Below are 14,123 nucleotides of genomic sequence, written 5' to 3'. Positions count from 1 at the left end.
AAAAAGAAGTGGCATAAAACACGTCCTAGAAAGTCGGAGAAAGTTATACATGTAAACAAACTAAGGTGAGTTCAAGGACCGCCAAAATTAGTAGGACAAAACGGCGCTTGCCAAATACTCGAATCAGTGAAGCATGTTTAATATAAACAGTGTGCTTTGTAACAATTAGGGAGGCTTGTGTCATGTTTGTCCTCCGACAGAAACCATATTAAAACAAAAAATTGATTTTTTTCCCCTAGTCTTTTTCCATTTTTCATACATTTTTTAAAAAGCTCCAGAGAGCCACTAGGGCGGCGCTAAAGAGCCGCATGCGGCTCTAGAGCCGCGGGTTGCCGACCCCTGGACTAGGCGTATATCAGCAATCGTCACACACACAAACGTCAACCAATAAAAAATTGGTGCATTGTGAAAAAAAAGATGCTACCTGCTACTACTTCCGTACCTATGAAAATGTATCATTTCAACATTGCCGGTAATTTATAAAAACTGAGATTAGCGATTAGGAGTAGGGCTGCGACAACTAATCGATTATAAAAATAGTTGGTGATTCATTTAGTCATCGATTCGTTGGATCTATGCTATGCGCATGTGCAGAGGCTACTCTTTTTAAATTTATTAATTTTTTTATACATTTTTTTTATAAACCTTTATTTATAAACTGCAACATTTACAAACAGCTGAGAAACAATAATCAAAATAAGTATGGTGCCATTATGCTGTTTTTTTTTCAATAAAATACTGGAAATGATAGAAATGTAGTTTGTCTCTTTTATCCGATTATTAATCAAAGTAATCGACAGATTAATCGATTATCAAATTAGTTGTTAGTTGCAGCCCTAATGAGGAGTGACAGATTGGTAAACGTATAGCATATTCTATATGTTATAGTGATTTGAATGACTCTAAACCATAATAAGTTACGTTAACATACCAGTTGGTTATTTATGCCTCATATAACCAGTGTTGGGTTAGTTACTGAAAACCAGTAACTAGTTACAGTTACTAGTTACTTTATTTCAAAAGTAACTCAGTTACTAACTCAGTTACTTACACCAAAAAGTAATGCGTTACTGTGAAAAGTAACTAGTCCCCTTTTTTAAAGGCTCCCATTAATGCCCTTTTAGCCTTCATTTCAGCACTGTTATTGCACTGGAGAATAATACAATCTGTTGATCAACTTGACATGCATTTGCATCACTGAACTCAGAAAGCAATGTGGTCTACATACAACACACAAAGACAAAGATATGTTTCAAAGGGCCAATTTATTTCAGGCCAGAACAAATTGACAAAACTATTTTAAATTGCTGCAACATAATGGCACTTTAACTTTAAGTAGATAGAATCTTTGATCCAAGACACAACTTACATTTAACTAAAATGTTATTTTCTTTGTGCTCGACAAAAGAAAAGTATTGAGAATGTCTCCATGTTAAAAAAAACTCGACTTCTGGCTTTGCCATGATGTCTTGTTAGTTGTTATGAGAGTCGCGTATGTGTGTGTGTGTGTGTGGCCCTTTAAGATATGACAGCGTGTGAGGTGAGTGACGTCAGTGAGTGAGTGGTCGAGAGAGGTGAGCGAGCGGCGACAGTGAGTACGTGCAGGTGCTCTATCTTGGTGGATGGCTGCGTCCAATAAAGTCACAAAGTTGCAACAAACCGCCCGTCTTGTCATTCACCCTCAGCTGTAAAGACCCACTGCCGGGTAAAGTGAAGGTTGTTAGCCCCGAAGACGTACATAGGCCCTGGAGGAACGTCTCCCTTGCGCTCCTCAACTGCGGTATGGTAGTCTCCCCCGCCCCCGCCCCCACCCACACAAAGCACGCCTTTTCTTTTCCACCGCTGCAATAAAACACACTCAGATCTTCTGTTTCTATCCGATACTACATGAAAAATAACGTAAAATAACGCAGTAATGCATCATGTAGTAACGGTAACTGAGTTACTGAATATAAAAAATGACGCGTTAGATTACTAGTTACCGCCGAAACTAACGGCGTTACAGTAACGCGTTACTTTGTAACGCGTTAGTCCCAACACTGCATATAACGTACACTTATTCAGCCTGTTGTTCACTATTCTTGATTTATTTTAAATTGCCTTTCAAATGTCTATTCTTGGTGTTGGATTTGATCAAATAAATTTCCCAAAAAAATGTGACTTATACTCCAGTGCGACTTATGTTTTTTTCCTTCTTTATTATGCATTTTCGGCCGGTGTGACTTATACTCCGGAGCGACTTATACTCCGAAAAATATGGTAATTGTTAAATTTGGTGATCCTAAACTGAACAAGCTTACTTCTCATGGTTTGATTTAACATATGGTGTTAGTCGATTTATTTCATTTAAATGTTGTAGGTGATTTGTATAATTTTAGAGAATATTTTGACAGTAAACAAACCCTGAGAATTTTTAAGCAAAATTGGACACAAAATCCAACAAACCGGAAATGGCCGCATGCACTCGTTGCCGTAGAAACGACCGCATGACTTCCTACCTCGAGCACGGGGCTGGCTCCCAGGACGGTGCGCTCTATGCCGGTGCAGTACGTCTGCTGGCTCAGCGCCGTCAGGCAGTGGACGAGGTAGCTTCCGCTTTCCGTCTTCCCGGATCCGCTTTCGCCAGACAGGACGATGCACTGGTCCACCTTCCGGTTCAGCATGGCTCTGTAGGCCAGGTCGGCCATGGCGAATATATGCGGGCTCAGCTTCCCCAGCGGCTGATTCTCGTACATCTTGACATACTTGGGGTTGTAGTACAAGGGGAGGAACTTGTTGGGGTTGAGCGCCAGGAGGATGTTGCTGGCGTACGTGTAGATTTTGTGCTGGTGGAAGCGTTGGCGTAAAGCCTCCAGGATAGAATCCTCAGTCAGAGTGGGGAGGTCGCACAGATCATCACAGTCTTCGTTACCGCTTTCCACCAGGGGGTCTCCATTCTTGGCCTCTTCCAGGATGAAGTAGTACCCCCGGCTCTCGGGGTGCCACCTCTGGGCTTCCTTGGGCCACAGCAGGACTCGCTCCAGAGGGAAGTCTCCAGCCTCCAGCGTCAGCTTCTCCTCATGGCCGCTTTTTCTCACCTCCAGCAGGTTGTACGTCCTGCTGGCGTCCAGCCCCAGGGTGACCACTGCGTTGGAGATGACTGCCCTGGCAGTGTCCCCGGCGCCGATCTGAAGCGGGCAGTAGGCGGGCACGGAGGCCTGGGGCAGCCTGGGGGAAATCTGCACGACGCGGGCCTCTCCATCGGAAGCGCTCATCCTGAATGAAGGAAAGAAAACCTCAGCAAGATCCAACTGGACCTAATGATAGACCGAATCTAAGAGCTGCTTAAAAGCAACTAAATGTCATGTCTGGATAGAAGAAAAGGAGGAATGGGTATTTAAAAAACTTTTGACATTGATTGTTGGTTACATTTTGCAGCAATTAAAGCAAAATGGTGTGCACTACCTCACCACCACGAATGGATGATTCACTCTCACAAAGTTTGTTGTCTTAAAGGGGAACATTATCACAATTTCAGAAGGGTTAAAACCATTAAAAATCAGTTCCCAGTGGCTTATTTTATTTTTCGAAGTTTTTTTCAAAATTTTACCCATCACGCAATATCCCTAAAAAAAAGCTTCAAAGTGCCTGATTTTAACCATCGTTATATACACCCGTCCATTTTCCTGTGACGTCACATAGTGATGCCAATACAAACAAACATGGCGGATAGAACAGCAAGCTATAGCGACATTAGCTCGGATTCAGACTCGGATTTCAGCGGCTTAAGCGATTCAACAGATTACGCATGTATTGAAACGGATGGTTGTAGTGTGGAGGCAGGTAGCGAAAACGAAATTGAAGAAGAAACTGAAGCTATTGAGCCATATCGGTTTGAACCGTATGCAAGCGAAACCGACGAAAACGACACGACAGCCAGCGACACGGGAGAAAGCGAGGACGAATTCGGCCATCACCTTCTAACCAACGATTGGTATGTGTTTGTTTGGCATTAAAGGAAACTAACAACTATGAACTAGGTTTACAGCATATGAAATACATTTGGCAACAACATGCACTTTTGAGAGTGCAGACAGCCCAGTTTTCATCAATTCATATATTCTGTAGACATACCCTCATCCGCTCTCTTTTCCTGAAAGCTGTTCTGTCCAGTCCAGTTGGAAATGCATCTGCTTTGAGTGTCGCAGGATATCCACACATTCTTGCCATCTCTGTCGTAGCATAGCTTTCGTCGGTAAAGTGTGCGGAACAAACGTCCAATTTCTTGCCACTTTGGCATCTTTGGGCCACTGGTGCAACTTGAATCCGTCCCTGTTCGTGTTGTTACACCCTCCGACAACACACCGACGAGGCATGATGACTCCAAGGTACGGAAAACAGTCGAAAAAACATAAAATAACAGAGCTGATTTGACTCGGTGTTTGTAATGTGTTTGAGAAAATGGCGGATTGCTCTCCGATGTCATGACTTGGTCCTGGGGTTTAGTTTTTCTAGAAGGCAACGGAAAGTTGGCTTGGGCGAGAAGGGAATGTGAGAACATATTTATTTAAACTTATCAAAAAAAGTACAAACGAAAAGCGCGCACAGTGGCGGAGAAACAACTTGGCTATGAAAACAAATACTTGCACAAAGGCAGAAACTATGAACAACAACAAAAACACTAACTGTGGCATTAATAAACAAAACTTACTTGGCATGGACAAAAGGAGCAGCGTGAACGATGGACATGAAAAAAGTGTCAGAAATGTGCAGAGCATAAATGTGGGGATGTCACCAGAAAGACAAACTGAAAAACAATGAACTTAAATACTACAGACATGATTAACGAAAACAGGTGCGTGACTCAAAACGTGAAACGGGTGCGTGACGTGACAGGTGAAAACTAATGGGTTGCTATGGTGACAAACAAGAGTGCCCAATGAGTCCAAACGTGGAACAGGTGAAACTAATGGGTAATCATGGAAACAAGACAAGGGAGTGAAAAGCCAGAAACTAAAAAGTCCAATAACTAAACAAAACATGACTAAGACAAAACATGATTACACAGACATGACAGTCGCAGGATATCCACACATTCTTGCCATCTCTGTCGTAGCATAGCTTTCGTCGGTAAAGTGTGCGGAACAAACGTCCAATTTCTTGCCACTTTGGCATCTTTGGGCCACTGGTACAACTTGAATCCGTCCCTGTTCGTGTTGTTACACCCTCCGACAACACACCGACGAGGCATGATGTCTCCAAGGTACGGAAAACAGTTGAAAAAACGGAAAATAACAGAGCTGATTTGACTCGGTGTTTGAGAAAATGGCGGATTGCTTCCCGATGTGACGTCATCGCTCCGAGAGCGAATAATAGAAAGGCGTTTAATTCACCAAAATTCACCCATTTAGAGTTCGGAAATCGGTTAAAAAAATATATGGTCTTTTTTCTGCAACATCAAGGTATATATTGACGCTTACATAGGTCTGGTGATAATGTTCCCCTTTAAAAGGTACAAAATGCTGCTATATTCACCTAAATCTCTGCTATGGTCCAACTCCTGTGTGCAGCATTAATGTGGTCAACACATATTAGTATTAAAAAAAAAAAAATCCAAACAATTAATGCTTTATCCAATTAATCCTGAAGAGAAACATTTAGTGGCGGGAAGTTGAGCTACACCCACACACCCACTATGGCAGTAAATCGAGTGGTACGCTAAAGAATCAATTACAGTGTTACTGTTCAAACCATGTGTGATGTTGCAGTGGCCAAAACTAATTTATACTTGTTAAATAAAACCTCTGCCTTGTTTTTAATGATTACTTAGGCATACTACGCTACTTTTTAAATGTTGGTCATAATGGCGGTACTTTGAGAACCAAGTTTTTTCTGAGGTGGTACTTGGTGAAAAAAAAGTTCCGTCATTTGGTAGGGGCTCGGAATAAAGTTGCTGCTCCTCCACATGGAGAGGAGCCAAATTAGGTGATTCGGGCATCTTGAATTATCATATTTTACACCAGAAAGTGGAACCATAATTTAAGCGGCATTTAAAAGTAATCAGGATGCCACCCAGACGCCTCCCTAGGGAGGTGTTTAGGGCACGTTCAACCGGTAGAAGGCCACGGGGAAGACCCGGGACACGTTAGGGAGACTATGTCTCCGGGCTGGCCTGGGAAGGCCTGGGGATCCCCCAGGAGGAGCTGGACGAAGTGGCTGGGGAGAGGGAAGTCTGGTCTTCCCTGCTTGGGCTGCTGCCCCCGCGAAGAAAATGGATGGATGGAATTTGCTTTTTAATTTCAATGCCTGTTTTTTTTTTGCATATTCTATTTGACATATTTCAACACAGGTACTTTTACAATGTAAGACAAAATGTGTTGTCAATCCCAAGGAGCACGAGAGGGTAAATGCAGATGTTAACCTTTTAAATACATTTAATCCATCCATCTTCCTCTGCTTATCCGAGGCCGGGTCGCGGGGGCAGCAGCCTAAGCAGGGAAGCCCAGACTTCCCTCTCCCCAGCCACTTCGTCCAGCTCCTCCCGGGGGATCCTGAGGCGTTCCCAGGCCAGCCGGGAGACATAGTCTTCCCAACGTGTCCTGGGTCTTCCCCGTGGCCTCGTACCGGTCAGACGTGCCCTAAACACCTCCCTAGGGAGACGTCTGGGTGGCATCCTGAATACTTTTAAATGCCGCTTAAATTATGGTTCCACTTTCTGGTGTAAAATATGATATTTAAAACTGTATGAATTGTTTGCATTATCTGTTTACCTACTCAGAGGCCTTGTGGTTAGAGCAGACCTGGGCAAATTAAGGCCCGGGGGCCACATGCGGCCCGTTGAGCTTTTCAATCTGGCCCGCCGGACATTCCCAAATAATTGTTTTAGATGTTTAATGTGTGCAGTGATGTTTTCTAATGACCGTAAGTCTTCAACTATACTAAGTCTTTCAATGCTTGGAATCTGCATCATATACTAGTTACTACGGTCATCTAATTACTTACTATGGTCATCTAATTAATTACTATGGTCATCTAATTAGTTACTATAGTCATCTAATGAGTTACTATGGTCATCTAATTACTTACTATGGTCATCTAATTAATTACTATGGTCATCTAATTAGTTACTATAGTCATCTAATGAGTTATTATAGTCATCTAATGAGTTACTATAGTCATCTAATGAGTTACTATGGTCATCTAATGAGTTACTATGGTCATCTAATGAGTTACCATGGTCATCTAATGAGTTACTATGGTCATCTAATTACTATGGTCATCTAATGAGTTACTATGGTCATCTAATGAGTTACTATGGTCATCTAATGAGTTACTATGGTCATCTAATTACTATGGTCATCTAATGAGTTACTATGGTCATCTAATGAGTTACTATGGTCATCTAATGAGTTACTATGGTCATCTAATGAGTTACTATGGTCACTATGAGATATCTCAGATTGTAGGTGTTTTTTTCTCTCACTATGTTTGTTGCATTTCGGTTGCGTTTCGGTTGATTGTAAAATATGTTGTCAATATTCAGTTTTTTATCTTTCATAGTTAATATTGTAAATCCCACATTCTTTATTTTCATGTACATTCTGGGTGTCTCATTCAGGAAAAAAATGTCAACGTTTTTAGCTTTCAATCATTATTGTGAGGTTTTGTATTAGTGTTCCTAAAAATAGATATACACACTTTTTTTAAATCTAAATCTGGCCCCCCCAAGTTAAATAATTGCCCATGCCTGGGTTAGAGTGTCCGCCCTAAGATCGGTAGGTTGTGAGTTCAAACCCCGGCCGAGTCACACCAAAGACTATAAAAATGGGAGTCATTACCTCCCTGCTTGGCACTCAGCATCAAGGGTTGGAATTGGGGGTTAAATCACCAAAAATGATTCCCGGGCGCGGCCACCGCTGCTTTGATTGATTGATTGATTGAAACTTTTATTAGTACAAACCCCGTTTCCATATGAGTTGGGAAATTGTGTTAGATGTAAATATAAACGGAATACAATGATTTGCAAATAATTTTCAACCCATATTCAGTTGAATATGCTACAAGGACAACATATTTGATGTTCAAACTGAAAAACTTTTTTTTTGTGCAAATAATCATTAACTTTAGAATTTGATGCCAGCAACACGTGACAAAGAAGTTGGGAAAGGTGGCAATAAATACTGATAAAGTTGAGGAATGCTCATCAAACACTTATTTGGAACATCCCACAGGTGAACAGGCAAATTGGGAACAGGTGGGTGCCATGATTGGGTATAAAAGTAGATTCCATGAAATGCTCAGTCATTCACAAACAAGGATGGGGCGAGGGTCACCACTTCGTCAACAATTGCGTACGCAAATTGTTGAACAGTTTAAGAAAAAACTTTCTTAACCAGCTATTGCAAGGAATTTAGGGATTTCACCATCTACGGTCCGTAATATCATCAAAGGGTTCAGAAAATCTGGAGAAATCACTGCACGTAAGCAGCTAAGCCCGTGACCTTCGATCACTCAGGCTGTACTGCATCAACAAGCGACATCAGTGTGTAAAGGATATCACCACATGGGCTCAGGAACACTTCAGAAACCCACTGTCAGTAACTACAGTTGGTCGCCACATCTGTAAGTGCAAGTTAAAACTCTCCTATGCAAGGCGAAAACCGTTTATCAACAACACCCAGAAACGCCGTCGGCTTCACTGGGCCTGAGCTCATCTAAGATGGACTGATACAAAGTGGAAAAGTGTTCTGTGGTCTGACGAGTCCACATTTCAAATTGTTTTTATGAAAACTGTGGACGTCGTGTCCTCCGGACCAAAGAGGAAAAGAACCATCCGGATTGTTATAGGCGCAAAGTTGAAAAGCCAGCATCTGTGATGGTATGGGGGTGTATTAGTGCCCAAGACATGGGTAACTTACACATCTGTGAAGGTGCCATTAATACTGAAAGGTACATACAGGTTTTGGAGCAACATATGTTGCCATCCAAGCAACGTTACCATGGACACCCCTGCTTATTTCAGCAAGACAATGCCAAGCCACGTGTTACATCAACGTGGCTTCATAGTAAAAGAGTGCGGGTACTAGACTGGCCTGCCTGTAGTCCAGACCTGTCTCCCATTGAAAATGTGTGGCGCATTATGAAGCCTAAAATACCACAACGTAGACCCCCGGACTGTTGAACAACTTAAGCTGTACATCAAGCAAGAATGGGAAAGAATTCCACCTGAGAAGCTTCAAAAATGTGTCTCCTCAGTTCCCAAACGTTTACTGAGTGTTGTTAAAAGGAAAGGCCATGTAACACAGTGGTGAACATGCCCTTTCCTAACTACTTTGGCACGTGTTGCAGCCATGAAATTCTAAGTTAATTATTATTTGCAAAAAAAATAAATAAAGTTTATGAGTTTGAACATCAAATATGTTGTCTTTGTAGTGCATTCAATTGAATATGGGTTGAAAATGATTTGCAAATCATTGTGTTCTGTTTATATTTACATCTAACACAATTTCCCAACTCATATAGAAACAGGATTTGTAGATTGCACAGTACAGTACATATTCCGTACAATTGACCACTAAATGGTAACACCCCAATAAGTTTTTCAACTTGTTTAAGTCGGGGTCTACGTAATCAATTCCTGGTAATCCCCTCACCTCCCAGGGGGTGATATAGGGTGATGGGTCAAATGCAGAGAATAATTTCGCCACACCTAGTGTGTGTGTGACTATCATTGGTACTTTAACTTTAAAACTCAACAACATTAATCCTTAGCACCAAACACACCATTACTAAGAGTACAAAGAAGAAGAATTATGAGAAATACTTCCAACCTTATTGAAAATAAGATATTCTTCATCTCAGTATGTTAATAATGACTGAATTAATTAATTACATATTACAAAACTGTTGTATACTAATTCATAGATGTTATTCTATTATATAAAAAGGTCAGTAAATGATTCTATATATTTGTAAACGCTTTGAAGTGGGAAAGGGGTAGGATTAAATAAGCTTTGCTTCTTCCTACTCCTTTTCGGGCATGATGTAAAATGAAATGATATGAAATTGTGTGATGTATTATGATGTAAGTGTGTTCATGTTCGAAATAAACTAAAGAAAGAAAAAAAAATAAGTTGAAAAACTTATTGGGGTCAGGGGCGTCACTAGCTTTTAAGGACAGGGGGGGGGGCTTAGCCCCCAGGAGATGCACAGGACGCGAGCGAACGTAGCGCACGAGCACAAAACTTCACAAACGGCTAACAAAGACTTAGAAATTATTCATTGCTATTATTATTATTTAAAAAATGCACGGGACAAAATGAAATGCTCCCCGGGACGATGGCTTTTAACCATTTTTTTCCTTTTTCTTTTAATGTATTTATTAATTTGACATTTTATATTAAATGTCTTGGTTTTTCCTCCCTCTGAAAATCCTATGAAATGTTTACCAAGCCATTCTATAACAATACATAACAGCTATTAATGTAACAATACAATAAAACAAATATATTTAATGTTTTTTTTCATTGTTTTAACATTAGACTAGTGAATATTACTTTATATAGATTCTACAAGAGTGATGTGGGCATTTTCTGTATGAACAAGTCCAAGGACCGCAAGCAAGGTCGCAGAGAAAATGCGGACTGGATTTTGAGTGATGTGGGCATTTTCTATATGAACAAGTAGAATGGATTGGATACCGACACACTAAAGGGGCTCTCTACCTTAAAGTACCAATTGTCACACGCACACACTAGGTGTGGTGAAATGTGTCCTCTGCATTTGACCCATCCCCTTGTTCACCCCCTGGGAGGTGAGGGGAGCAGTGGGCAGCAGCGGTGCCGCGCCCGGGAATAATTTTTGGTGATTTACGCTATGAAGTGAGGGGAAACTGAGTGAATAATGACAGTTTATATGATTATTTATTTAAACTCATATTCGGGCCACTTTATAATGAATATGTCGGCATATATTGGTAAAAAAAAATAAAAAATGTATACATATATACAGGTAAAAGCCAGTAAATTAGAATATTTTGAAAAACTTGATTTATTTCAGTAATTGCATTCAAAAGGTGTAACTTGTACATTATATTTATTCATTGCACGCAGACTGATGCATTCAAATGTTTATTTCATTTAATTTTGATGATTTGAAGTGGCAACAAATGAAAATCCAAAATTCCGTGTGTCACAAAATTAGAATATTACTTAAGGCTAATACAAAAAAGGGATTTTTAGAAATGTTGGCCAACTGAAAAGTATGAAAATGAAAAATATGAGCATGTACAATACTCAATACTTGGTTGGAGCTCCTTTTGCCTCAATTACTGCGTTAATGCGGCGTGGCATGGAGTCAATGAGTTTCTGGCACTGCTCAGGTGTTATGAGAGCCCAGGTTGCTCTGATAGTGGCCTTCAACTCTTCTGCGTTTTTGGGTCTGGCATTCTGCATCTTCCTTTTCACAATACCCCACAGATTTTCTATGGGGCTAAGGTCAGGGGAGTTGGCGGGCCAATTTAGAACAGAAATACCATGGTCCGTAAACCAGGCACGGGTAGATTTTGCGCTGTGTGCAGGCGCCAAGTCCTGTTGGAACTTGAAATCTCCATCTCCATAGAGCAGGTCAGCAGCAGGAAGCATGAAGTGCTATAAAACTTGCTGGTAGACGGCTGTGTGGACCGACACCAGCAGATGACATGGCACCCCAAACCATCACCCAACCATGCAAATTTTGCATTTCCTTTGGAAATCGAGGTCCCAGAGTCTGGAGGAAGACAGGAGAGGCACAGGATCCACGTTGCCTGAAGTCTAGTGTAAAGTTTCCACCATCAGTGATGGTTTGGGGTGCCATGTCATCTGCTGGTGTCGGTCCACTCTGTTTCCTGAGATCCAGGGTCAACGCAGCCATCTACCAGCAAGTTTTAGAGCACTTCATGCTTCCTGCTGCTGACCTGCTCTATGGAGATGGAGATTTCAAGTTCCAACAGGACTTGGCGCCTGCACACAGCGCAAAATCTACCCGTGCCTGGTTTACGGACCATGGTATTTCTGTTCTAAATTGGCCCGCCAACTCCCCTGACCTTAGCCCCATACAAAATCTGTGGGGTATTGTGAAAAGGAAGATGCAGAATGCCAGACCCAAAAACGCAGAAGAGTTGAAGGCCACTATCAGAGCAACCTGGGCTCTCATAACACCTGAGCAGTGCCAGAAACTCATCGACTCCATGCCACGCCGCATTAACGCAGTAATTGAGGCAAAAGGAGCTCCAACCAAGTATTGAGTATTGTACATGCTCATATTTTTCATTTTCATACTTTTCAGTTGGCCAACGTTTCTAAAAATCCCTTTTTTGTATTAGCCTTAAGTAATATTCTAATTTTGTGACACACGGAATTTTGGATTTTCATTTGTTGCCACTTCAAATCATCAAAATTAAATGAAATAAACATTTGAATGCATCAGTCTGTGTGCAATGAATAAATATAATGTACAAGTTACACCTTTTGAATGCAATTACTGAAATAAATCAAGTTTTTCAAAATATTCTAATTTACTGGCTTTTACCTGTATATATAAATAACACCAAATTATTTAGGGGGGCTTTAGAATATTTTAGGGGGGCTTGAGCCCCCCTAAAATAGGCCTAACAACGCCAATGATTGGGGTGTTACCATTTAGTGGTCAATTGTACTGAACTGTGCAATCTACTAAAAATCAGCGTTTACACCAGTTAAGGTAAGTCTTGTCAAAATAATTAAAAAGGTATAAGAAAAGTGGAGCTCACCTCTAAGAAAAGACATTCATTTCATCTTGAGAAAGGCGAGGAGTTCTTTTAAGGAAGCACTCTTGGGAAGAACTAAAAAAAAAAAAATCACAATCACACTTCAGCAAATTTCTTCACCTGCGTTTCCAGGTAGACGTAAACCCAGCTATAAGTCCAAAGCACGTCCCGGTGCCGAACACACAACTCACACGCACTTCGGCGTCGATGACGCTCTTCAAAATGGACAATTTATTTGTCAATTTGGAAGATTGTGTGTTGTCCTCCTTGCCATCCAGCGGAGAGAAAAGTAGCCAAGTTACTTCCTAGATCTTCACCCCCACCTCGGCAGTGACACGCGTCCGTCTTCGCGGGCCGGGAAAGGGAAAGAAACGACAAATGTGCGTCGGTTCGGCTTTTAAGTGAAGAAGTTTGTGCAAAAGACGACTGGAGGTGGCGAATAAATGATAGTCGACTACTTTTGAAGAGCTCAGGTGAGTTTGGCCTGTGTAAATGAAGCTATGGCGCGGTATTACAGCCAAGCTTGCGGGGCGTGGGCGCCCTCTAGCGGCGTGTTGTAAATATTGTTTATTGAGCAATGTCATGGTCAGCTCCACATCACACATGGAGTACATAATATGTGCTCAACGCAGGCCCGGCCCTAACCAATCTGGCGCCCTAGGCAAGATTTTAGGTGGCGCCCCCCCCACATCGGCAGTGAAGTGTATATACTCACAAGAAACCGAATAGCTTTGTCTTTGACCTTTTTTTTTTTTACTTACAACTATACCTAATATATAAAGGGGTGGAAAAGTGACTATTACCTGCAGGGCAAATATAGCTAACCAGAAGGCAATAACAATGTAAACAAAAAAACACCTGCTTAAAAGATCTAATACAAATGTCCCTGAGGAATGTAAGGTGGGAGTACTGTAATTACCTAACGTTACATTATTATTTTCCATAACAATTTAGCCCCCTCCACAATATTAACCCGACGTTAAAACAGAACTAGCTATTTATTGATTAGCAATTGCCGAATCATGTGACATTAGCTTAATGCTAAAAAGCCGGGTTACTATCACATTCTGTAACAGACAAATAATTTCATGTTCGGCTCACCTACCTGCTACCTCTGTCTTTTCTCGTTTCTCCTCCTCTTCTTTTCTCTTTTTTCTTCCCTGGGCACCTGACAGTTTTGGCCGTTTTGACATCTTGTGTGAATTTTTTGATGTGGTGACGTCCAAAAAGAGTCATGATACGGGAAGGGAGGGGGCGCACCGTGAGGGGGGAGAGGGAGGGGGTGAGGGGGCGTAATGTTGTAACAAATAATATTTCTATTAAATAGGCTTTACTTTGCATTTTAATTAACGTGGGATTA

The 14,123-nt window shown here is 41.3% G+C and overlaps 1 protein-coding gene across 4 annotated transcripts in view; it reads right to left on the bottom strand.

The window, feature by feature from the left end:
* The window catches only part of LOC133618439 (myosin IXb), a 158,785-nt gene extending 145,504 nt beyond the window's left edge, over positions 1-13,281 (bottom strand). For 3 of the 4 annotated variants that reach the window (XR_009817306.1, XM_061978788.1, XM_061978790.1), the window contains exons 1-3: positions 12,955-13,281; positions 12,767-12,838; positions 2,499-3,255 (exon numbers count right to left, since the gene is read on the bottom strand). Coding sequence is in view for 3 of the 4 variants with exons in the window: in XM_061978788.1 (XP_061834772.1) it covers positions 2,499-3,254 (756 nt within the window). In the remaining variant the exon portion in view is untranslated. The remainder of the gene's footprint in view (positions 1-2,498; positions 3,256-12,766; positions 12,839-12,954) is intronic. The other variant, XM_061978789.1, reaches the window with a different exon arrangement.
* Positions 13,282-14,123: the final 842 nt, after the last annotated feature.

The sequence above is a fragment of the Nerophis lumbriciformis genome, linkage group LG19 (assembly GCF_033978685.3).
Source record: "Nerophis lumbriciformis linkage group LG19, RoL_Nlum_v2.1, whole genome shotgun sequence".
NCBI classification, from domain to species: domain Eukaryota; kingdom Metazoa; phylum Chordata; class Actinopteri; order Syngnathiformes; family Syngnathidae; genus Nerophis; species Nerophis lumbriciformis.
Note: the sequence above shows the minus strand (reverse complement) of the source record. Positions and strands in the feature narration are given on the sequence as shown.